Source organism: Nelusetta ayraudi, unplaced genomic scaffold, assembly GCF_046127955.1.
Source record: "Nelusetta ayraudi isolate G7.1 ecotype Tasmania unplaced genomic scaffold, CSIRO-AGI_Nayr_v1 ptg000060l, whole genome shotgun sequence".
NCBI classification, from domain to species: Eukaryota; Metazoa; Chordata; class Actinopteri; order Tetraodontiformes; family Monacanthidae; genus Nelusetta; species Nelusetta ayraudi.
This window is the reverse complement of record NW_027466110.1, coordinates 4,531,491-4,558,170: the sequence shown is the minus strand read 5'-3', so window position 1 is coordinate 4,558,170 and position 26,680 is coordinate 4,531,491. Positions and strand designations below refer to the sequence as shown.

Here is a 26,680-nt window from a genome sequence, read left to right as displayed (position 1 = left end):
ATCAACCCCACAGCCTTTTATCCTGCTGAAATGCACTTTGCATTGGAGGCATAGAGCCGTCTGATGAGTTTCAGATATCCTGGTGTCTAATTATCGATCGGCTGTTTGGCCAGTACAGTGGAGCTGTGAAGTCAATAACCCTCCCCCGCACTGTTTCCTGACAGTTTCAAAATATGAGATTCAAATATCCATAAACAGGGGATGGCCAGGGCTGCTGCTGCTTCTTTCGTTTGTTTGTTTTGTTTTGAAAAAAAATCAATAAGATGAAAAGATGAAATAAAAAAAGTACAAGTTTGAGCACTTTATTTACAAAATGTTAAACACAATAAAATATAACATTTCAATATCATTAAGGGATTCATAAATTTATGGCAACTGAACGTAATAACAATGGCAGAGGGGGTAAAAATAGCAATGGACTACACAAAATGACATGCTGGTGCGCTTAATAATTCACTTCGATAGTCTACGTTTCGCTTAAGGTTTGACACAAGATTAACCATGGACATATAGTGGTGTTTATACACTATAAGATGCCCCATTTATCCCAGTTTTACAATGAATAATTCCTTTTTTTAACAACACGCTACGAGCCATGTAGCGTTATTTTTTTTTCCTCTCCAAACCCTGTTTTACCAACATTTCCAAGTGCACTGATCCGCCCACCTCGGAAACACACCTCCACACTCTATAAATACTCGTCTATAATTGATAAATAATGTGCAATACAAAAAGTTAAATAAATAATATGCTATATGCTAATACAGAAGATTATGTAAAAAAAAATATATGTAAAAAAAAAACAAAAATAATAATAAATAAATATGGCCGCAAAAGGGATGAGATGTGACGACCGAACGGATTTATTTTTTCTCCCTAAATTATTTTTTCCCTTCTAGAAATGAGTTTCTAATTTTGGGATCTACGAGACTTACCTTCAAGTAACGGCATGATATAGTGGAAAGGAGGGGGGGGGGGCAAAGTGGGGTAATGCGCATTGCACTTAAAAAAAAAAAAAAAAGAAAGTAAGAAAGAAAGAAAGAAATTCAAAAAGGGACAACCGTCAAACAGGCTCGTCTGCCTCCGCATTCTCAGAGAGTCAGGAGAGATGGACAAAAAGCTGCATCGTTTAGAAAATAATCACACAATAGCATTAATAGTAATATCAATAATACTGTAATAATACGCACGACTCGCTCGGAGTGTAGTTATTAGACTAGTGAGGTAATAAAAAAGAGGAGCGACATAATTTTGGCACACACGCACGCACGCACGCACGCACACACACACACACACACACACACACACACACACACACACACACACACACACACACACACACTACTCAGTCATCACTCGGGGAGACAACATATTACAAATGCGTGAGTTTAGGCGCTTCCTGAATCCTTCCCTGAGACGCTTGGTGAGAGGTGAGGTCTGTGTACGTGGGGTGGGGGTCACACGGTCCGTGGTGGTGGTTCCCGGGGATCTGGGCGGCGCAGCTGTAGTCCACACTGGTGGAGGAGGGGTGGGGGAGGTGGCCGAGGTTGAACATGGGGCCCGACGCTGGCATGGAATCAACGAAATTGCCGCCCACGTACACGGGGCTGCCCTGCAGGTTGGCGTTGGCGAAGCCGCCGTTGCCCTGCATGCCGTGGTGTTCGTACTCGGCGCCCGGGTAGCGCTTCTGTTGCGGGATGCAGCCGCCCAGCGGCGCCGTGTACGCGGCCAGACCGTACATGTTTTGCTGGGGCTTGGCGAAGGACGGGGGCGATGGCGCGTCGTAGCTGAGGCCGTTCTGGAGCTGGCCCGAGTATCCGATGTGGTTGGGCCCGCTGAGGGGCGGGCTCCGGTCGGGGGAGTGTCCCAGCGGGGAGTGCGCCAGCCCCTTGGACTTCTGGTCCTTCTTGTACTTCATCCTACGGTTCTGAAACCAGATCTTGATCTGGCGCTCGGTGAGGTTGAGCAGGTTGGCCATCTCCACCCGCCGCGGGCGGCACAGGTAGCGGTTGAAGTGAAACTCCTTCTCCAGCTCCACCAGTTGCGCGCTGGTGTAGGCAGTTCTGACCCGCTTGGAGGCGGGTCCCGGCGGGCTCTTCTCGTCGCTCACCTCCCCACCTGCGGGAGCAAAGGGGGCAACATGCACGATGCGTTAGCCCGGCCTCCTCATAGCAACAGCTACACACATACACGCACATAATAGTGGTGTAGTGTAGTTTATTGTAGTGGGTATACTCTGCCCCCACCCCCCAACAAACACACACACATCTGTCCAGCCACAGCTACTTCAAGACAACAACAACAACAACAACAACAACAACAACAACACAAGTTTCAGTAATCAAGTGGAAAAAGTGGGGGGAAAGCAAATAAATTCTACGTAAAACATCCTTTTAATCCCATTTTTAAACGGGAAAGAGAACGTTGTGCCGAAAAAACAATTTTATCTTTGTGTATTCTGTAGTGGTTTTACGGTAATTCACAACCATTTCAAGTGGTTATACGGCGTATACCTGCGTATCGCGTAGACCACACACACACACACACACACACACACACACACACACACACACACACACACACACACACAGAAAACGTGTTGCCTCCGTGACGTCATCCCTACCTGGGGCCGGGCAGCTGCTGTTGCCCTTCTGCTTGGCGTTCTGCCGGGTCTCCTTCATCCAGGGGAAGATCTGCTTGGTGAGGGTCGGCGTGCCGCTGTTGGAAGCCCCGCCGGATGGGGATTTTTTCTTCTGGGGCGTGGAACCGTTGGGGCTGGGGGAGGATGCAGACAGCGGGGGCGCCTGCTGCTCGGCGATGCTCGTGGCCTGGCTGCTGCTGTTGCTGCTGCCACTGCCGCCGCCTTGATTGCCGCCCTGACGCATGCAGTCTCCGTTCAGGTCGCCCTCCTTGAGGGTCGGGGGCCGGACGGCGGATGTCTGGATGGGACACACCGAGCCCTGGTAGTCACTCTCCAGGTTCGCGGTAGAGTAGGACTGGTGAGCGGGGCCATAGGTGTAAGAGTCTGGCTTGGGGTAGGTGTAGCCTCCAAAGAGTCCAGAGTTGTCGTAGTACGTTGCTTTCTGCATTTTGGGGGTTTGGGGAGGAAGCCGATAAACCGGTGCGACTTAATCCAATGGCATGGATGGTGTTTGTTCAAGTGATTGGTATTTCCCACGGTCGCTCCAGTCTGCGACCTATAAAAGAGAAGCATTTCACTCTATGGAAGGTGCAATTGTTTTACTTCCTTATGCATTTTCTTTTTTTTTCTTTCTTTCTTTCTTTTTTTTTTTTTTTTTTAAAAAAGCCCAGTATCTGAAACGTGTGAACTGGCACTAAGGACACAACGAATCAAACCTACAAGTGCCGGTATAAAATGATCATCCACAATGTGTCTGCAATGCTTCTGCAACATATATGCAATAAAGTGAGACAACTCCCCACCCCAGATTGGAGTCTCGACCGACCCTAGGACAAAACAGTTAAAGTTTAACTCTTGACTAAAAGGGCCTGCTGGGAAACTGGAGTCCCTCTGAAGTGCGCTGAATCAGCATTTGACACACGGACTCCGACAATAACCCCCCCTCTTTTCACTAATCACACGGCCTGACAGAGGCCGCCGTGTATTGTTCTCCCGCACGGCAGCAGAGGTGGCCGGGCCACCGGGACGGCGCGCAAAGAGGTGTTTACGCACCGCAAGGAGCTCAATATTAATCTGCCCCTGCTTGTTTGTTATCAATGTTAATATCAAAATGCGGGTGGTAGAGCCAAGCCTGTGTGAGTGAGAGTCAGTGTGTGTGTGTGTGTGTGTGTGTGTGTGTGTGTGTGTGTGTGTGTGTGTGTGTGTGTTGAGGGGGCAGTTAGGGAGGGAGTTAAATGACATTTTATTGGCCGTTATGCGCGCCTTAATTCATAGTTTGGCTGCTCTGCTGATTTTTATGTCTCTTAACCGTTTCAGCATTGTATATCTATAAATCTCTATCTACCTATGATTATATATACATACATATATATGTATATATATATACATATATATATATATATATATATATATATATATATATATATGTATACATGTACAGAAATATATATGAATATAGAAATAGAATATATATACATATACACAGACATATATAGGCTACACATATGCATATGCTCTATATATCTATATCTCTATCGATCTATGATAAATATATAGATATAGATATATCTATAAACATATGTAGAATCATATATATATATATATATATATATATATATATATATATATATATATATATATATATATATATATATATATATATATATATATATATCGATCTATCTATGATATAAAAATATAACATATATACATAAATATAATATGCATACATATATAGACAGAAAAATATACGTACACACATATATTCATATATACACAAATACACCTTCATGTATGTTTTAATTATTAAAATAAAATAGAAAAATAGAACATTCATCTCAGAATTCACAGCAAGTAAAAACAGGGGCAACAGAAACATCAAGTGGAGGGCTTCATGTTGGTGGTGTGAGGAGCAGCAGCAGCAGCAGCAGCAGCAACAGCAGCAGGCCCGCGCTGTGCATAACAATTGCACCTGTCAGTGTGGACCGCGGCAAAATTTATGACCACAAATGTTATGGTTGTAAACGGCCTCCGAGAGGCATGAAAAGCAAAAACACCCCTGAAGACTCGGACTCCTCACAAGTGTTAAAAAAAAAAAAAAAAAAAAAAAAAATAATGAGCGTGGGAGGAAGGCAAGCGAAAGAATTTCATAGACGGCCATGCATTTCTCTGGTTGCGAGTGCGAGGCCCCTCTTTATAAACGACGCCTGCTGCTGATGAGCGCGCACAGTTGCGAGTCTGCAGCCCAGCGCCGAGCAGGAAGCCCGGAGAGAGCCGGTGGTTTGGGAGGAGTTGGGAGATCTTGTGGGGAAAATATGGACATGGAGGAACGAGGTGGCCATCATCTTTTGTTTTTGACGAGCATTATTAATAATTTTACGCGTGTCGTGCGGATATAAAACAGCGCCTTGTGAGGCGTGTCGCGCTGCGAACTGGACCGTTTGGAATTCGCCCCGTGCAAATGATTACACGCACAGTACTGAGCTAAAGTCGTGTCTGTTTTTGCCATTCAAAGCTGCCGTCAAGCCGTGTGAGCGCTAATGCTTTAAAAACCGGAACCGCAGTTCCACCTTGTTTGCGGTGGCCTGTGCGCCAAACACTGCCCTCGATTAAAGAGACGCTACTCACCGAAATCTGCGTAAATCTCCTTTATGTGCCTCACGCATTCATCACTGCTCCCACCACGACCTGGAAGAGAAATAAAATAAATGTCTTTTAAGATTTGAGATATTTTTCAATTCACTGTGACTGTGTCTGATATACTATATAAATATATATACATATATATTTGTTTTTTGTTTTTTTGTTTGTTTAAAAAAAAAAAAGTTTATTTCTTTAAGAAAAAATATTCTTACTTTCACAAATATTTCTTTGTGAAAGTCTTTTCTTATTTTAACAGGGATTTTGTTTTGTTTTTTTGAAGAATTATTCATTATTATTGGTGTTATTTTAAATCACAGAAACAATACTTTTAACTCACTACATACAATAGTGGGGGCACATTTTAGGCAGCGCTGCTGGGGAGAGAAATGTCTTGCATCTGCACTTTTTACACAAAGGCCCAAACATTTAGCAGTCATAAGCTTTTTTGGGTGACCTTTGGGTCATTTAGCACTAAGTCAGAGTTTAATGAACAACGAGCACTTTGGCTTTAAGAAGGGCAAAAACTCTGGAGCAAATTCAGAAGCAGCTTCCCGGCGGTGAGTGAAGCAGAAGCTCCAGGGACATGAAATGAGACAGGAAACCTCGGTGGATTTTTATTTTATGTGATCACATTTGCACTATTCATACGTGAAGGATCTATATATATATTTTTTTTTTTTGCATTGCTGCAGGAGGACAGTTGAAATTCCTGCGTCGTGTGGAATATTTGTTCGAGCTGCGTGGTCAATAGTAGAATGCGCCTGGAGTGCTTTGGGGAGCACTGGGCTGCTAGTAGCAGACATGCTCCTCTTTTCACACAACAGTGTTATTCGCCTACGCGTTGTTACGGTAAGTTTGACTCACACAAAGGGCTGGAGTCGAGTGGAGAGGGTTATTATCTCGACCGCTACTCCTTGTTGGTCCTTCCAAAGCCGTTCAAAGTCAATGCTGGAATTTCATTTATTTCTTTGTTTTCAAAACATAATAAAATTTATTTTTTGAAAAAAACCCGCATATGATAATTATAAAATCTAGTTGTTCTAAAATTAAAAATGATCAAATTGTTAAAACGGTTGAAACCGGTTTACTTACGCAGAAAGCTACTGATGCAAAATCACAAATCGTAAAATTGTGTTTCGCCTTTAAAATCTGTGTAGAATTTCATGAGCGATTCCAGAAAAACGCACGAAATTCTTCAAAAGCTCAAAAAAGACAGAATAATAAATCCAAACGACAGCTGTCAGTGCGTCCCCATTTGCAAAATGGAAAATAATCCTGTTAGACATAAACCGTAACTGCTTTAGGACACAGGCCTCGTTCTTTATAATCACCATAAATAACAATTGTTAATCTTGATGACTTAAAACCATCAACTCCATCCAAACTAAATCCGGGAGAAAAAAGTCACAAAAACCCAAATATTTGCCTGTAATCCTCGTTAACTATCCGGCTTTGTAATCCTTGTGTGTGGTGGGGGGAGGAAAGAAAAAACATGAAATATGAATTCATGTATAATATAAGGTTGCAGGTTAACAAAGCCATACAGTTGAAACCACATAAATCACCGCAAACGTCATTGCGGGCGATAAGACAACAAATTAATGTGATTTACGATCCAAGAGCGAAAACGGAAAAAAAAAAAAAAAGTTCCTCTCCTACTTCTTCTTCTTCTTCTTCTTCCTCCTCCGAGACGCTTCACGTCGGGAAGTCGTAGGAAGTCGTGGCAGTCGAAAAGCGAAGGGGTTCGAATCTGTCGATAATATTTTGCAACGAGCCTTTCTCCAAAATAGAAGCGTATGAATGAACGTGCTCGGAGGTGCAGGTAGGGAGAGCCGCGCGCGCAGACCCCCCATCTGTGCGCGCCGTTTTGTCGCTGCATTGCTGCGAGCACGAGCAAGCGTCGTGGTATAAATCACATATTTCCTTGCATTATATTAACCCGTGGTTAAAGGTTGCTCTCCGCCGCGCAGTTCCTTACCTGCGAATCAATTTGTCATAAAGCAGCTTCCCCTCTCCTCCTCATCAGCAGCAGCAGCAGCTCCAGCTTCTCTCCATGCAGGAATAAATCCTTCACCCTTTGTCCGCAGACACAATGCTGTCCTAAACCTGATCTTGCTGTTTTTCAGACATTTCCATACACCAGCGGAGACAGTATTCCCGAAAGAACGGAAGGGACTCGCAATTCGGCTACCAATAAAAAGCCAACAAGGTATCTCCCCTTATTCCAGAGTGAAAAAAAAAAGTGGCTGGCAATCAATCAAGCCGGTGAAATATACAGAAATACAGAACAGAGGGGGAGTGAAAGAAAGGGCCCGAGCTACAACATTGGTGAGATTTATATTTTTGGTGTGTGTGTGTGTGTATATATATATATATATATATATATATATATATATATATATATATATATATATATATATATATATATATATATATGTGTGTGTGTGTGTGTGTGTGTGTGTGTGTGTGTGTGTGTTTCAGGAGCTTTGCGATGACAAATAAAGGCGCAGGTCTTATAAGATACAGGCATATTTGTTCACGTGATTGTCCCCCTCTTCCAATCCACTCTGATAAAAGGCTGGCGTTTATTTCCTCGTCTGGGCTGCGTCAAATGTCCCACTGCCTCTTTCTTTTCATCAAGGGCTCGATGAGGTTCAGCATTTTATGCCATCATATCACAGCCATTTACAGACACACACAACGGGCTGCAGCGTGTTGATTGTGCACCTTTGGTTGTCCAAACATTGGCTGTTTTTCTTTGCAGCTTTTTGAAACACAAAAAGTGTGTTGTGGATTTTTTTTAAACATTTTTTTTAATTAATTAATTTTTATTTTTTTTTAAATTCTCGAATTTCCTCCTCCGAAAAGGAAACTTGCACTATTTATCTATGTTTGCAGTGCATCCAATTGGCTTTGGAGCAAATATTTCAGTGCCTAAAAATGATACAGAACGCTACAAAACGAGGAATACTATCTTTTTGGAAGCCCTGTTTCTTCGACTCATTCATCAGCCGTGCGCATTATTTAAAAATGATTTATGAAAAAAACGACATGCTCCTTCTTTCTCTCCCTGCAGCGTTGGATTGTATTCAAATAAAGCACATTATCATCCTTTGTTTGCTGCGTCTCTGTCCTCGCACGCTGCACAAACACAGTGAACGAGGGTTCGTGTCTTCTCCCGCATTGTTTTTATTTTCAACTCTCGCAGAAAGGAGTGGGAAAATAGCAATGTTTAATACCTAATAAAACAAAATAGCAAAAAGGGGTAAACAGGTTGGGTTGCAAGAGGACGTATTTGCAGCCGCGGAGAGCATCGGCTGCTTTATCTTTCGCTGGTAGCGTCGCAGCATATGTTGAGAGGGTAATAAAAGTGAAAGATTTACAGTTTTCGCCCGGCGGCTCCCCCACCAACAGCCTCGCACCCTTTTTTTGGAATTACGACGAATGATTTACAAAGACGCAAAGGGGCTGTCAAAGCCTTGCGTGGCCCCCAAACTTCCAGCGACTTCTCTGAAATCAGAATCAAATCACCCCCCACTAACAATAAAAACACGCAGATATCAAAGCAAAGGGTAACGCACACAAGAAAAAAAAAAAAGAGAAGCAGGAGATAAATGGGCCGTTATCCCGTGCTGAAAACCCTCCGCTGTGGCAGATAAATCAAGATATGTTCATTTCCTGCCCGGGCAAACAAGGCTGCAGCATTACATGGATGTTAATGCTGCAGCCTTGTAACGAAATATTTAAACACACAGCCGGAATTAGACTCCGAGTGCACAGACTCCCCCGGCCCTGCCGTGGCAGGGGCCATGCACGCTGAGCTCAGTGCCTCCTCAAAGACCATTTATTTAGAGCGAGCGTCCATAAATACACGTCACTGCCCTTTAGTTTTTACCATTCATCCTCTCAGTCCAATTCAAGACAAATGCGCCAAAGCAGCCAGCTCCAGAAAACAAGTCCACACTCCTCTGATTGCTGATATTTAATACATAAAAGAAATAAAATAAAATAAAATAAAATAAAGACATGCATGCAATTCTAAACCGGAGCGCGGATCACATGAACGCGAGCAATTTCCCAAATATCACATTTGATGTTGTCATTTAGCAGCTCGACCAACGTGGAGGAGGAGGAGGAGGAGAGAGGGGAGAAAAGAAGAAATATTTACCTACCCAAGCATCCATCGGCTGGGATGTGTCGCTACACAACAGTGCGGGGGGCTACACGCTTGCGCCGGCTATCGGATATTATTTTCTTGGGGGGGGATCTCTTCAGTTTTCAAGTCTGATAGAGTCCTCGCGATTAATGACGACGCCGTGTTTCTAGGGGGACGTGCTGCATTAATTATTTAGACAATCACGTGGTCGGGGGGTAGTTGGTGGGGGGGAATGGATGGAGAAGCGGAGCGGTGGTATAGTCTCTGGATTACATCTCCGAATGCAGACGGCGCACTTTAATATATCTTAGAGGGCGGAGGGGGGGAGAGGAGAGATGTCTGGCCGCGGTAGAAAACAGCTGGGGAATCAAATATGGCCGGATGGTGGAGAACATCGAGGTGGTGGTGGTGGTGGTGGTGGTGGTGTGATGGTGGCGGTGTATCCCTGCCTGCAAGCCCCCGGTGCGGTGTCATTGAGAGCGGCGCTGCCTTTGGCTCCCCCATTTATTGCTGTTCACACATGTAGGTCAGTCAGCGCGGCTACACACGCGACACTGCTGTAACACTGTAGCGGTGTAGGCTTGCTCGCACGAGCCATGCACCGCTGCTGCTGCTGCTGCTGCTGCAAGTCAGCAGTACTGTATATAGCGAGTTTTTCCTACCGAACCGAACCGAGCCGAGTTTATTGGCGCAGAAAGAGGAGCTCTGAAAGATGTTTAAAGATGTGTAAAGTGGCAAAATTGCGCAGGTGTGCGTTTGAGATTATGCCCATTGTTTTGTACCCCACACCCCCCACCCCACCCCACCCCGCCTCCCCAACACACAGAGCACACCACCACCTCACCCCTCCCCTCAACTGCATCTATGCGCACATCATTTCTGGCAGGATGGTGGATCGGTAGCATCACTTTGTCTTAGCTTCTCGATACATGACACGGAGGACGGTGGTAGCGTCTTCTAGGCGCACGCGCATCCAAGTACACGCGCACGCGCGCACGGTGGCCGCCGCCGCAGCCACCAGCAGCAGCAAGCAGCAACAGCAACAGCAGCAATGAAATCACTGCTGAGAGGCCCCAACAATATACTGTTTTTCTCCGAGTGAATAATATGTCATTGTAGAGTGGACGGACACAGAGTCTGGGGGTCAGTGTTGCAGTGGGGGGGGGGGGGGGTTCACTAAAAGGTATAGAACTGTTGAAATATATTGATTTTTTTATGATCATATTAACGTCATGTGTGCAGTAGAATTGATAATGAATGCGATGGAAAGAGGTTTGGGAAGGGAAGAAGAGCGCCAACCTCGAAGGTGTTTTTTATTTGACAGTTTAAAACCATATGGACAGCAAGGCGCTTCACGTTTAGCTCTGTGTTATTTACTTTAAGTTGGGATATCGTCATAAATAATGAGGTCAAAGTGCATTCATGAAATAAAATGCACCCTAAAGAGACCTGGTTTGCGGTGCTGGCAGTTAGAAGGGAGCATTTTTTTTTTTTCTTTCAAATGAAGATGATTAAGACATCCTCAAAAAAGCTGCAGAATTTCACAGCATGTTTATGCTGCTGAAATGTGTCTTTGCGAAAGCACAGACTGAATTCACGCAGTTGCAGCACATTTGGCGCTTTTGAGGCTGTTTTGTAAAAGGGGGTTGCCAGCGCCCATATGGCTCCACATGTTTAAAGAAAACTCCCCCAACAAAATGGCCCTTTTGTGAACGACGCAGACCAAAACAAATCCACAGTGATGAAAAAAAATACACATTTTTTCAAAAAAATAAAGGAATCCTCCAAAATTCTGGGGTGATTTGTTTTCAGCAAACTGATTTTTGTAATAGTTATTCTCGAATTTTTGTTAGGAATCCCGACAAAGAGCACCGAGGAAAATCTTTAAATGCATACTCAGTAGAAATCTTTATTTTTTTCCAATATACTTCTCGCATCTCAATGCACAATACCAGGTAAAAAGCAAGTACAAAAATAAAACCGAAAAAGATTGCATATTGACACGAGGAGACCAATGCACAAACCAGAATCTGATATAAATACTGCAAAACGAGAAATGGAAATGTACGCACTGACTCTTCTGAATGCTTTGGCATTTTTTCCCCCCTTCCAAGACTTGAAAAAAGGCTCCAAACGGAGGAGAAACGGGCGCATGGGAGAGAAAATGCAGGCTGTCCGGCAGGTCACGGGTGTCGGGGTCAGTCCTTGCGGCTGAAACGTGTCCCCTGGATGAACCTGCTACCGCTGCTGCTGCTGCTTTTGTCGACCTTATACGCTTGAAATACCTTTTTCAGGGCTTCTGGTCGTGAAGGCTTGAGAGAGAGAGAGAAAGAGTGTGAGAGAGAGAGAGAAGACCCTATAGTGTAGGAGGAGAAGGAGAAGCTTCTGGGCTTTTTTTGTTGTGTGTTCCAAGACAATGACGGTATCAGACAACAAAAAAATATCTGTCTTAAGACGTGACGTGAAAGCCTTCCCCCCCATCGGACAGCTCGGTGTCAATGGAAAAACTCTTTAGATTCCCACATTAACTAAGACTAAAAAAAGAAAAAAAAGAAAGAAACGTCGCGTAAAGCCATGCTAATAATGCACAAAAGTTCGAACATATATATTTTTTCAGCTCAATAAAAAAAAAAGCTTAACGAATACTTTCAATTAAAAAAAAACGTGTGCGCTATACGAAAAATGTACAATTTTGAACAAATAAATAATGGGGTAATAATCCTATTACGCAAAAAACAAACAATTACACGCCTAAACATTCTGGGCCGGATGGTTTCCGATGGGAAACATCCAGGAAGAACTCGATGCCATGCAGGAACAAATGATCTTTCATATTGAGAGTTTCGAATGGCACGAAAGAGCCTCTGAAAATGTACACTGTTTACACACATGTCAGGGGAGATTTATTGGGCCACTCAGAATAGTACGCATCGCAGGAATGTTTTGCTGTTGGGAGGAGAAAAAAATATTTAGGCGGAAAAAAAAAATTCACCGCTTGTATTGTACAAAATAAGTTAAAACATCGAAATTACAAAGGAAAGAAATGGGAAGGATTGGCGGGATTATTGTCTGCAATTCGCGAAGAAGGTTTTTTTTTTTTTTTTCGTTAGGCGTGTTTTCCAATGGAAATAACGTTTCCTTCAAGTATATATTGTGCATTTAATGTGAATGTTCTAAAAAATGAGGGGAGGGGGTAAAAAAAAAAACAACGAACGACCTGCGGGGTTTTGCGTTGCGATTTTTTTAAACGATGGACTTGCCCGTTTTGGAACGAAGTAATTAAATCGCGTAAGCAGCGTGAATCCACGTGAGAAGGGCGCAAACACTTTGTTGGAACCCCCATGAAATCTGCCGAGGTCTCTCATCGGTGCGTGAAACATCCAACAGGGAAAAAAGAAAGAGAGAAAAAAAAACGTGCGAGTCCATTTGAGTTTCTTTGTGGAAATTAAAAGCAAAAAATGAAAAAGAAAGGGAAAAATGAGCAAAAAAAAAATGAGACTGGCTGTATTTTGTGAGTCAGCCTCAAGTCAACACTGCTGTGGTCATTTTTCTGTTGTTAAATAAAAATAAATGGCAAAAAACGACATCAGTCCATGCAAAAAAGACAGATGCAACCTTTGTCTTTTCTCATTATGTACAGTCATCCCTTTAAAAACGAAAGAGGAAGGCTTATAACGACGTGATATCAGTCTGGTTGTCCTTGTGCAGATGGCTGGAGGCTGGCGCCGTCGACCTGCCCTTCGTATTGGGCAGCTTGTGGTCCTTCTTCCACTTCATGCGCCGGTTCTGGAACCAGATTTTGATCTGCCTCTCGGACAGACACAGAGTGTGGGCGATCTCGATCCGCCGCCGCCTGGTCAGATACCTGTTAAAGTGGAACTCCTTCTCCAGCTCCAGGACCTGCTGCCGGGTGTAGGCTGTTCTGGACCGCTTGGGCTCGGGTCCCGTGTAATCCGGGTTAACTGGGAGAGAAAAGCAAGAGGGAGAAGTTAGGGGGAGAAAATGTGTAGTGGTAATGGTTTGGGTGCTGCCGACTCGAGAGAAACAGCGAGAGTTGCGCTCAAAACTTTGATCGAAAAAAACGAAAGAATGAAAGTAGGGAATTAACAGACTCCAAGTGTATAAAAGCTTATTTTAGCAGCAATATAAGCGGTCAATATGGGTTTTCACCAGCTTTCTAGTGCTCATAGCGGCCTATTTCCTGAGCTATAAAAATTTATGACTTGTGTAATTGGCGAGGCCTTTCAAAGACTCCCATAAATATTACGCTGAATGATTTCTAAAGTGCGGGTCTCAGCTGGCGCGTAAAACACGCGCGCACACACACACACACACACACACACACAAGAAGCGGATATCTTACCGGTAGTTACGTGGACTTTCTTCATCCAGGGGTAAACTACTGCAGGCTGCTTGGCTTGTGTCCCGTTCTGGCTCTTTGTGTTCTGCTGCTGCTGCCCAAGTGTCCGGGCTCCGGACACTTGCACCGGCCCCCCCGGCTCCGTCTGCGCGTCAAACGGACTCGAGTGTCCGGATCTGTCTTGCACATGACCCCGGGGCTGCACCGGCGCGGCGGAGTCCTGCTGCACGCCGGTGCAGTTGAAGGGCTGCTCCGTGTAGTTTGACCGCGGGTAGATCCCTGGATGCTGCTGAAAGTCTGCGTCCTGCGCCGGGCTGAAGTAGTCCGAGCCCTGCTCAGGTATATAGTCGCTTTGCGAATATTCCTCGCACGGAGGAAATTTGGGGTCCACATACTTAGAGTTCACCAAATACGAACTCATGGCCATTAATTTCTGAAGGTAGAAAATACTAATTTTTCTCGAGTTGTCTTTTTTTCCTCCCTCCATAAAGCCCTCCTACTTGGTGTCAACTGAATAAAGTTAGCGAACCATGTGACCAGATCGGCCAATGGAGGTGATGCTGGTCCATGAACGGGTAAACATACAACCAGAAGCGTCTAAATTGAGATGAACCTAAATCATACTCTGTCGAGGAGGGAAACATATCACATTTAACATCAGAATGATCATTTTGATTAGAAAAATGTCATAGTAGAAGATTAAGAAAATGATTTAAGTTCATTTCACTCAATTTTTTTAAAGAAAAAAAGAATGGATCAAAAATGCTGACTGCACATAATGTTTTATCATCACATACAGAAATAAAGCGGTTTTTGAGGTGTGACTTGAAGGCGCGGTGTTAAACAGGGAATCCAACAAAGGCTACAGAAAGCCCTGAGGCATAAAGGCAGGGAATAATGACAGAGGACAATTGATGAAGACTGTCTTTGTCAGGAAGGGGTCATCCAAAAGTTACACCAATCTCATCACTTCATCTGAACCCCCCCCCCACACTACATCACCCCATCCCATTCCTCCCTTTGGAAGAAAAAAAAGCGTCTCAGGAGCCTATTGGCCAGCAGCAGCAGCAGCAGCAGCAGCCTCTGGGAATCAATAATGCAGAGACACAAACGACTCACAGGAGGGCAAAGCTACAGCTGGAGTGAGCACCCGGTTTGTTTATTACAGCAAAAGCCACTCTGCTATTTTATCCAAATGCGGCGAAACAAATGTAGAAGCGCAGGGCTGGACTGTTCATTTGGGAAAATTCCTTTTGTGTTCCAACAAGCCCCGGCGAGTTTAGCCAGATTTATTCTCATTTACCGAGCAGCACCATCGAGCCTGACAAAGCACCTGATCAAGAAGGCAGTGTGTCAATACACCGAAGTCTTTTCATCGACCATATACTCCCCTAGAATCGAATCTGTGACTGCTCTTTCATCACACAAATTCGGTTCTACAGGGTATATATAGACGACGGCAAGCCCACTTTAAAGCCCTGCACTGGTTCTGTGGTGCTCTGACTAACCCTGTGCAGCGTGACACACTACACAGGGTTCATATAAGGTAGCAGGAGGTAAGCGCACCCCATTCTGACTGTGAGAGAGGAGGTTAGAACACAGTCAGACTGGCCTACACTCTGTCAAGTCTAAACTTCCGGCAGCCAAAGTCACGTCATGTTGGTCTTTCTTTGTTTGGACTGATAAATCTCAGCCCACTTACATAACACAAGCATCTCCACGTGTTAGGACATTTATTGTACGTTTGAGAAGAGAAAATGAAATTAAAGTTACGCCTACTCTTCCCCTGTCCAATTTAAGCAGTAAAGTATGAAAAGGCCACAGAATGATTTTTTTTTTAAAGTATAATTTTATGGCTCTTTGGGTCGGCCCAGGTTCCTTCACCACAATCCAAGCTCCCTAAAGTTCTTCCATAAAGTGATTTTCTGGTTTTAAAGCCGTGACTTTGTGATCCAGTCGAAGCATTTCTCAAATCAACTCATCAAGCATGTCTGCGGCGAACGCTGAGCAGTTTTATCAGCGCAGGCCGAAAGATGAGGCCAGAGGCCACCGAGGTCAAGCCAAATCATTTACAAACTTATCAAAAAGTTCAATTATTTTCCACCCTGCTGACAGCTCAAAGGGTGCAAAAGTTTACAAATTCCTTTTTGAGCCATTGAGGAGATGCCGGCTACCGAAACTCTGTGAAAAAGCCAGAGAAAAAGCGGCAGATGGCATTATGGACCAGATCAAATTATTGAGTTTTTTCTTTCAAAAGAATAAAACAATTATAAAAAATGTTTTTAAAAAAAAATCTTTGGCTAAGAAATACAAAGTATGTAATGTTGATGGTGGCAACATGACACTCAAAGCACTTGAAATGTGAGGCGTCAGGGGGATAAAATTCCAATTTAGAATTTAATATTTGTTATCTAGCAGATTAGACCTAATGCTGCAGAGAAAAAAAAAATCTAAAACCTAAAATAGGGTTAAGTTTCCATCTTTGTGATGAAGAAAATAAGACATGTTTATAGCAGTTGAATTTCTGGATGCTCCTTCAAAGCGGTTTAGCTGAATTAAGGCCTAATGGTTTTTTTTTTTGTTGTTGTTGTTGTTGTTGTTGTTTTGCCACAGTGGCCCAATTTCAAAGCTGGTTTATTTTATCAAGTTAAAAGTGTCAATACAGGAAATTATAAACCAAACCGCACTGAAACAAGTGCTCATCCGGCCTGAGACGTGAACATGGTCTCCTCTTTTTTTTTCTTTTTTTAACAAGTTCAAAAAAAGATTATTTTAAACTTAAAAAATAAAAAACTTTTTTTTTCCTACTCTGTAAATTTCAGCCAAGGATCGTCGCTTTTTCTCTGTTAGACAGGCTGACCTGCCTTTCACCTTCTCCGGCTCGTCCTTCAGACGGGTCAAAGCCGAGATTCCCAACAAAAGAATGATAAAGTCAGCGTTTCCTCACAGCCTGCACTCGACCAAAGGCCGCACGGTTCAACTCGACTCTTTCCTTCACCACCACCACCACCAGCTTTTAATCAACAAATCGCTCCTGATTTAACGTCCAAAAAAAAACAAAAAAACGAGGCCTATTTTTGCGTAAAAATATGGGCGAGTCGGGGGGAACATTTTGTAAATGCTTAATTTTGACAAGTCATTTAAGCTTTGCAAACAGTTATTTTTTTGCCTTTGGTTATTCGAGATTTCTTTTGTAAATAATGTACAGGCCTTTAGAAAAAGAAAAATGCTACAGGCCCCAAATCCATATTGCAACAGCCCCGCAATGTACACAAAGGACAAATGACACGATATAAATTTTCTGAGCGCAAAAGACATTTTTTTCTTCTACCCCCCCAAAAAAACGGAACAATCAACAGATCGTTCCTGCACAAACACGACCACGGGATGGTTTTAAGAGCCACAACATTCACTGAACTTGAATCGTTTGGACGTGGCCTTCAGAAAACGTCAACAAATCCCATTCCAAAACAAAACCACAAGACTGACTGCCCAAAAAACATAAACAGCATCTAAATCGAATCCAACAGTTTAGATTGCGTTCAAAAAAAGAAAAGAAAACATCTAAACAAAACCATCAATTAAAAAAAACAAAAAAAACAAAAAACAAACAAAGCAGTGAGAACGAGCGCAGCGGCGAATCATCGAACCACCTCTTATTTATCCGGAGCGTACACACGCACATGCACACACACACACACACGCACACACACAGAGGCGGCAAACACTATAGGCTGAAAATGATGCGCATGACATCACGCCGCCCATAACCGCCATCAGAATGATGAGAAGGGCTTACCGCGGAGAGCGCAGCGTATGATGGCCCAGAGCATGATGGCGCAGCCACGCCGCTCACAGTGGTCCCCTGCTCGCAGCTCTCTGCCAATGGAAGCCCCCTGTTTTTCCCCAACCAACCCATCTGGACTCCTCTTACTAATAGACAATGAGAATTATATTTTGGCTTGTCAACTCCGGGGCCATAAAACAAACTTTAATGGCGTCACGTGTTTTCCTCGCAGCCACTCAGGACTCAGTGAGGGCCCATAAATAACCCGCAAAGTTGCACTTAAGTCAATAAGGGCCGATCACGCCCGGGAAAAGTGGTGGTAAAAAACCGAGGAGGCTTGTGAGTTCAACAGTCAAGGTGCTCGGAGACAAATACATAAATAAACAAGGACTTTATTACAATATTAGATTTAATAAAGGACTAAACGCCTCAGCAAACATCAAGTCCTCATAATAACTGGATCTCCGAGCATTCATATTAATAATGTTTCTTTCTTGTCTGTGCTCTAACAGAGTAATATTCAAATTCCCAATTGCACCGCATTCCTCATTATCAACTGGTTCTATTTTTTATTACTCACATCTACCTAAACGGTCGACCTACAAAGTGTTGAAGGGGGAAGAAAAGTCAAATATGCGTGATTTCCATTCAAATCCATTTCTCTCCCCAGTGAACCTGACACAATGTGACTGATGTCACTCAGTCATCCGGGCCAATCCCAGAGCGCAGTGAGCTGTTCCTGCCCCTCCCTCCCATACAGACAGAGAGCTGCTGGTGTCGAGGGCTGATTGGCTGGCTGGTTGGCTGGCTGACTGGCTGGCTGGCTGCCACACGGTGCGCCAGGTGTGATAAATGTCAGAGGCTTTGCACAGTTTTACAGAAACATGTCATGCAACAGAGATTTCCCCGGAGATAATTTGTGCATAACAAGCCATTCGTGCCCTCCAGGTTTGAGCGAAGTTCTGTGACGTCGCTTCCGGTTTGACACCTTTTGACATGAGCAATAGTGCATGGGAAATAAAGTGAAAGGGTTTAACTTCGTTGTTGTAAGTCGACAAGATTTTAAACTGAACCGTCAGTAACATGGAATAACAAGACCCACTTTTCCACTCTTGCGTTTAACAATTAACTTTAATTCCTTGTATTGATACTAGCCTGTGTATTGATATTAACTTTTAATCTTTCATTGTAACCCGTGTTATCTTATTGATATGGATGTTTTTATTTATTTATTTTTAGCTTTAATCTTCTTTTTTACGATGTATCTGATGTATTTTCTTTTTGTTAAGCACTTTGAGCTGCTGTTTGTATGAAAGGTGCTATACAAATAAAGTTTCTTATCGTTATTATTATAAGTCACCCAGTTTGTTTGCACCTTGCAGCATATCACTCGGTACCAACGGCAATATTAGGAACAGCAACAAATCATCCCATCGGTTTAGAAAACAGGCTGAAAGTGTGGACGCGTCTTTTCTGAAACTCCCTCGAATATATTTGAAATGGCACGTTGTCACGTGACCGCGTGTCTCAGCCAATCGCTGAGCCCTTGAACCAGGCAGGGAGAGCGTGCGGAGCTGAACCGGAGAGGAGATGCGGAGAGACTGGGAGTGTTGGGCAACAGCGCCTTCTGCTGGCACTGTTGGGCTCCTTCACCTCTCCTCTGCAAAAAGTGTCAGTACAGACACAAGATTGAAACTCATTCTGGGTTGGTTTGTTTTTTCTTCAAAGAAAAACAATATCTTGATACATATGGATGGATGATACGGAGGAGAGGGGAAGTTTTCTAAAAATGAAATTGAAATACATCACAAACTAAAAGGAGAAATGTTATCCGCCTAAATGAATGTACTTAAATGCAGTATTTGGTTAAATTAAGCTATTAAAGCGAAACAAAACACCCCATTTAAACAGTCCATAACCATCAATCATCCATGAATTTTACATTCGGGAAAGGGGTCAACTTCAACTAAATTCAAATGTAAATTTAAAAGCTAAATTAATCCCAAAATGCAATTGAATTGAAACAAAAACAAAAAAAAATCTTTCAAGTCTTTGTTTTTCTTCCAACGATTTCCCCCTGCAGGTCTTGTCTGCTGACAAAACGAAACGTGGAGGAAGAGTGGAAGGAATCTCAACCAATATCTCTCTCCAACCCAAAGGGCTTCAGACTGAGCTGGTGAGAAAAGCAAAACCACCATCGACTCAAGGCGACCGCTGCGTTAAAATGTGCCGGAGTCACACATCGTTCAACATTCCTATCATTTTTCTTTCATCTTTTCTTTTTTGTTTTTAAAGAAAGACATTGTGTAAACTATGTACAAGATGAGACAACACCGAGTGGGTGCTCTCACAGTGCGCAGGCCTCTGGCTGCATGTGCGTCTCTTGCAGGGTCCATTTTGCCGCATTGCAGTCAGGCTGTAAATACTTTCGCAGCTGCCTGTCAGGCCCCAGTGAAATACTGTCTTTGTTCACTTGGCCCCATCTCCAGCCAGCTGAAGGCAGCTATGAAAACCGAACCACTGCCAGACTCTCAATATGTGCAATACATAGCAAAACACGTTTGTTCTGTTTCAAATGCAGCGCAGATGAATGTAATAGAAGGCAGAAAAGGCAAAACGCGAAGGCTCAGGGGCGGGAGAACCGCTGCAACTCTGGGTTGAAACCGATGCGGGATATAATGGAGCTTATTTGTTAAACATAAATGAATGTGGGAATAAAAACGAAATTCCGATTGTTGAGCAGCTGTGTGCACCTTTCAGCTTGAACTGGTGGAATATTTAAAAACCGACCAATAGTAACACCGTGGCTCGACATTCCCTAGCATTTAAACGCAGTTTCGTTACATTTTTACACGATAACATCAAAAAAAAAAATTACGAAAACAATTTGAGAAATAACATTATAGGCGGAACCCAACATCGAACTCACAATGTAAACCATTGGAAATTATTTTTCTAAGGGGCTGCATAACAACAGGTGAATGCATCCTAATGCTGCTGCTGCTGCTGTTGTCGATTAACTGATGATACGCTACAGCAGGACTTTCAGCCGCTTACTGACTAAAGCGCAAAAACAACCGGTCCTTTGGCAACATGTGAAGTTACCCAGCAGCCCATCCTGCTGCTCATTTACGCGGCTACCATTAGCGGGGCGGCTGTCAAACGTCACACACACACGGACACACACTCGCACACACGCGTACATGCACTCCACGGTTCCGAAGCTTACCTCCAGCCAGGCGGTAATCCATGTTTAATCTCTGAGCTTTACCAACGCAGAGCATTTACTATTATTATTATTAGTATTACTGGATGGTGGCCGCTAGGTGTGCGGACGAGGCAGACGAAGCTTCTCACACTCTTCTTCTTCTACCACTACTTCTTCTTCTTCTTCTTCTTGACATCCAGGGGTGGCGCCCGCAGCAATGGCGCAAGAAACAGAGCGTCGATAGAATTTTAAGGCAAAGCCGAACGGCGTGTCGATTTGGACGCCATGTAGAGTGGGAGTGCGGTTGGGGGGGAGAAGGGGAGAGGGAAAAAAATGGCCTGGGAAATCAGGAAAAGAGCCATGAAGACGTTTCCCCCCTCTCACACATGACCAGTGGCATCCAATGACAGGCGATGGAGGCACATAAAAAGCTCTATTGCCGAGTTGTAAATTGTCCTCGCACACAAAAAAGGGAATTTGGACTGCAGCAATTCTCTCCATGCATCTGCGCGGCGCAGAATAGCAGCAGCCCCCTGCATTGCACGCTCGGCATCTGGACACAGCACAGATGCTGCTTGTGAATCCCCTTTTTTCCATCACTGAGACTGACTTTAAATGAGCGAGTGCAAAAATGAATGAATCAAATGTAGCCTCCCCCACCCTACCAACATGTCATCGCCTCAATATGTAACATATATTGCAATAAAAGTTCGACATCCTCGTGTAAAGGCTGATAGTTGTTGCCTTTTTGAAAACATTACTTGATTAAACAGCGAGATATCTCACACCTCCACGTCCCTGTTTCTTACTAAAAGACGAAAAAAAATAAATTTTCGTTGCTCAATTGGTTTTGGTAGCTGAATGAAATGCAACATTTTTTTTAATTTATTTATTTTTTGTCGCATTTCATTTCAGATTTTTGCAACATTTTTTTTTTCTAAAATATGTTGTGTGAGACCGCAGAATATAACAGGAATATATGCTGGACTGTGATACTGTCTTTGTGTATATGGATTTGTACGTTAATAACTGGCACTTTACACCCGACACTTTGCTGAACTCACTCTGTACGTCATGTCTATTTATGAATGTGTATTACTGTCTACCCTCTGTGTATTATTACTATTAGTACTACTACTATTTCTCCGTCACTTTTACCTGCCAAAGGGACTACGGATGTAAATTACCAGGCTGGCTAACACCGACGCATTTACATGTTTATTCACATAATGATGTTCATTCATGTGTATTTTCCCCTTTCAAATAAATAACGGGGGTAAAAAGAATAGATTGTAAGGACCCTAAAATGGTAACTCCACAAAAAAAAATGGTAGCAAAATCTCTGTCTACGCCGCTATTTTCTCAACATATACGATATATACGCCCCAATATTTAACCTCCCCCTTCTCTTTCACCCTCTCCCCGTGGAGATTGGAGGGCTAAATATGACATGTGCAGCTCGAACATGCGCAGGGCCTCCGTGGCTGCAGCGAAGAGGAGGAATTTCATTCTCGCTCATCTGGTGGCGCGCATGCCAGAGTCTGCAGCACCGCCGCGCGATTTATAGTCCGGCTGCGGCTCACTTCACTCTCTGGTTTCTGCCTTTATAGCCGTGTGTGTGTGTGTGTGTGTGTGTGTGTGTGTGTGTGTGTGTGTGTGTGTGTGTGTGTGTGTCATTAAGTGGCTTGCATGACGCTGCTGTAAGTCACCCAGTGGGAGAGCAGCTCTCCGTCTTTTCGGAAGAAAACTGAGATTTCGGCACTATTTACCTGTCGGTTGGCTTTCCACTCTTGCGTTTGCTAAGGGCGCTAACACACGCACACACGCACGCACGGACGCGCACGTTTGAACCACAACACGCTCGGTAGCATTTCTCACCGAGGGCCGCTCGCTCCCGTGGCCATTTTCTTTGATTAGTGACAACAAATGGGGTCTGCTACAGATAAGATTGCACAAATCAAGTTAAGAACGGCCGGCTGTGGCTTTTAAAACACAGCACAGGGCCATTAGGTCTGTGGGTCTGTCAGATAGTAAACTATGTTGTGCAGGATTCAAGAGAGCAGAGAAGGACGGCAGATTTCGCTTGTAAACGCTGGAGTTGTGGTACAGGCAGAGGCGATGTGTGTGTTTGCTGGCGGTGTTTTTTTCTTTCTTTCTTTCTTTTTTTTTCTTTTTTTTTTTTTCTTTTTACAAAACCTTCGTCGATAAAGAGAAGCTGAAGAAAAGCCAACACCGAGAAAGAAAAATATTTCACGAAAAAAACAAACAAGACAATTCTAATTCTGGTCCTGATTATCAAAATGTCTTTACAAGTGGATTTGTATTTATTCGTTGGCTTTGAAAAAGAAACGTGATCTGAAAATCGCTGCGCATTGTGCTGCGTCCTCGTAGCTTTTTTTTTGAGAGAACATTATATCCATATGTAATATATATACACTACCAGTCAAAAGTTTGGAATGTTTTTTTTGTTTGTTTGTTTCTTTCCTACTTTCTATATTGGAGAGACACTGACGACATCAAATATATTAACAAGATGTGTGGAACTATGTAGCACAGAAAACATTTTTAAATGACTAAATATGTTTTAGGAAGGGTAATATAGAACTGTGGATTTAAATACAAAATAAAATAAAACGTCTACAATATAAAACGTGTCTCAGTTAATTAACTTTTTTGTTTACTACATAATTCCAAATGTGTTCATTCATACTCTCAATGCCTTCAGTGAGAATCTACAATGTAAATAGTCATCATAGTGAAATAAAAACCATGACATTGAGAGTGTCCAAACGTTTGACTGGTAGTGTATATATAATACATTAAGAAATATTGAATTGTTGTTTGTGAAATGTAACACAATCCACGTATTTGACATCCAAGTATGGCGAAAAATGAATCGCTAATTGAAAGATGTGTTGATGTTTTGTTTTTTGCTGACCATGTTTCCACCGTCAAATTGCGTTTTTCCTCTTTCCGCTCATACGTCAAATACGTTGCACCACAGGCGACACTTTTGCAAATCGTCCAGTTGTGCCATAGCAGATCCATGTGTTACATTTTGATTCAACTAAATCTTGGTGTCACTGAACACCGTCAGACGTAATAACAGGGTTTACTGTGTCCATTTTATCTGCATTTGTACGAACATTTCATAATTACATTTCCTTTCAAGATAGTTTTCATTATGCGCGCGCGCATGTGTGTGTGTGTGTGTGTGTGTGTGTGTGTGTGTGTGTGTGTGTGTGTGTGTGTGTGTGTGTGTGTGTTCAGGCGTCGCAATAAAATGACCTCATGTTCTCCACTTGAAGTCCAACTCTCCGCCTTTGTCATCTGGTGCCAAAGAATTTGCACAGCGTGCATCACATGAAAACAAATTCATTTCTTGGGAGGCGCAGTGCTCTTACCCCGCGACGCTTTTAGCTAATAGATTTTTTCCGTTTCCGTTTTCAACAGCGTTCAGGGGCGCGTCGTCAGCAGCATTGACTCGGACTCGTGTTGGGCCGCCGCGCTATGACGCAGCAACGGCTCGGCCCATCGGTGTGTGACAAAGAGAGAGCAGCGTAGCTTCATCATAATCATTATCTACGGGTGTGACATAAGTGAACTGCAGGACCTTGTGAGAGGAAAAGTCACACACATACACACACGCGCGCGTGCGCCTGACCATCACTAACCCTGCGTGGAAACTGACAGAAAGTCCCCACTGTCTTTTATTGCATGATGATTTTTAATCAAAGACGGCGTCTGATCGCGTCACAGCTGTCTGACAAATTATTTCGCCACGCCGTTTTGAAAAAGAAACAGAAAAATAAGATGAACTTCGTCAATCTGGGGGTCAAGTTTTCAGCCATGACAGCACACCCTTCTCTTCCCAGCCACCCCTCCCTCTTCAACTGACTGTTGGCCTGCACATGGAGCTCCGCGCTCCAAGACCTAAATAATCAATCCCACATCTCCCATATAATTGGTTCAATACTTTTCATCCAGCCCGCAGCCTGTTACTGTTGGAGAAAAAATGTCCACCTCCACACAGTCTGAAGCTTCTAAAAGGGCGATGACTGCAGCTACACTGATCGGGTCACGCAGCAACACATTGTGTTATTCATCATCTGAGGGGGCTATCAAGGGGGGAAACAGTTTTCAACAAATACGAATCAGTGGATTTCTGCGGGTTTCCAAGAGTTTCAGGCAATGTGTTCCCATCTGCTAAGTCAGCCACATGTATTTCAATGTCCAGACTGGAGACAGAAGGAACAGAGGAAAATGCCATGATGATGAGTCGGAGTGTTTGTTGGTTCACAAACCTTGACGCTCATTTTATTTTTATTGTTCCGTTTGTCAAATATTTAAGAGATTAAAATAATAATGATAATTATAACGGTGTCTGACCTCAACAAGCAAGCAAAATTCAGTTCACACGCCTAATTAAAATAAACAAGGTCAAATGTTAATTATTAGTGTTAGTTTCTTTGTAGTTTCTGGAAAACACTATAAATTTCACTGTAATTTCGGGAAATAAATAAATAGATAAAAACGTTTTTCTTTCACAAGGACAACAAATCATGGTCTAAAAAGGAACACGGCGGCCTTCTGCTTTTCACTACATGAACAACAGCTGTCGATTAAAGTGGGGAAATTGCAGTAGGCCCTGTAAAATCCAGCATGGTGCAACCTCGCCGAGGCTCACTGAGGATCATAATACCACGATATGCCGCGTTTTCCCATAAAATACTGGATTATATAAAGTCCACGAGTTCGTGAACTCACCAGTGCACAATGTACGCTTAAAGGTCCATGTGTTGCCTTCATGTTCCAGCCGTAAACGAACCGTAGCAAAACGAGACCAAAAGGACAATATCGCCCTCTAGCGACCACACACTATCCACATGTTACTCTTTTTTTTTCCCCAACCAAATTTACTGAATAACCGTTTTATTGTTCCCGGAGTCTCCAGTTGCTATCAGAAGACTAATGTAATGAAAATAAAAATAAAAATCAAACGTTCATGTAGACAAGTTCTGCTTAAAATGTTAAGGTTATTAGTTTCTATTTTGCAAAAAAGAGGGAGAGAGAGAGAGAGAGAGAGAGAGAGAGAGAGAGTTTAAAATACAAACGAAGGAACCTTTTTGGTGCGCGTAAAATAAAAATGACTTTCTTGGAACGCTGAGGCTGCAAAACACAGCAGTCAAAGTGAAGTTTTTGTTCCCATTGCTGGGAAGTTCAGCTGATAACTACACGTGACCATTAGGATTGGGGGTGATTTCCTCCTGAAACAATTCATCCAGCAGACACCCCTAACCCCGTGGAAAAAAAAAAAAGAGTGTCTCCATTCTGTTTGTCAGCAAACGCCCGAAGAAAAGTGGGCTTTCAAAGAGAAGTGTAATTACTGAGCCGGGGCCATAAAGTCATTTAGGCCAGACGTCTAGCCGTTTCTATAGCTTTATAGGGCCGCGTTTCTTCCTGCTTTAAAGTAATCATATACAAGTTGGACAATAAATTGGAAATCCGTTGCAACACCTCGCCCAATCGTAAAAGGCTTTATTGGGCCTGCTTGTGCTCCTGAATATACTATTTTAGGAATAAAACCCGGAAGTTTAACTGACACCCCGAATGGTAGAAAAAGCTATTCTGATATTATGGATCGACGCAAGATTGGTTGGTTTTTGTTGGTGTCGTGTGCAAACTGTTAAATTCAACTATGTGATATCACCGTAGACTTGACTGTGTGATGTTTGCTTTTGTCTTGAGCCACGTTTTCAAAGGAAAAGCAAAGATAACGTTTGGTATTTGTAATAGATAATAATAAAATGTGAGCACAACACGTTTGCACAAAAACATAAAAGGTTTTGTTTTTTTATATATATATAAATATAAAACATACGCGT

At 43.1% G+C, this 26,680-nt stretch overlaps 2 protein-coding genes across 2 annotated transcripts; both read right to left on the bottom strand.

Moving 5' to 3' along the window:
- Positions 1 to 288: 288 nt before the first annotated feature.
- Positions 289 to 7,514, bottom strand: hoxd3a (homeobox D3a). Its single transcript, XM_076039917.1, has 4 exons — positions 7,263 to 7,514; positions 5,270 to 5,329; positions 2,624 to 3,197; positions 289 to 2,118 (listed from the first exon to the last, which is right to left on the bottom strand). The coding sequence occupies exons 3-4, from the start codon at positions 3,087 to 3,089 to the stop codon at positions 1,373 to 1,375; spliced, it is 1,212 nt and encodes a 403-aa protein (XP_075896032.1). The 5' UTR covers positions 3,090 to 3,197; positions 5,270 to 5,329; positions 7,263 to 7,514; the 3' UTR covers positions 289 to 1,372.
- A 4,032-nt stretch (positions 7,515 to 11,546) lies between these two features.
- hoxd4a (homeobox D4a) lies at positions 11,547 to 15,186 on the bottom strand. The gene is made up of 2 exons (XM_076039918.1): positions 13,804 to 15,186; positions 11,547 to 13,402 (listed from the first exon to the last, which is right to left on the bottom strand). The coding sequence occupies exons 1-2, from the start codon at positions 14,285 to 14,287 to the stop codon at positions 13,110 to 13,112; spliced, it is 777 nt and encodes a 258-aa protein (XP_075896033.1). The 5' UTR covers positions 14,288 to 15,186; the 3' UTR covers positions 11,547 to 13,109.
- Between the last annotated feature and the right edge of the window lie 11,494 nt (positions 15,187 to 26,680).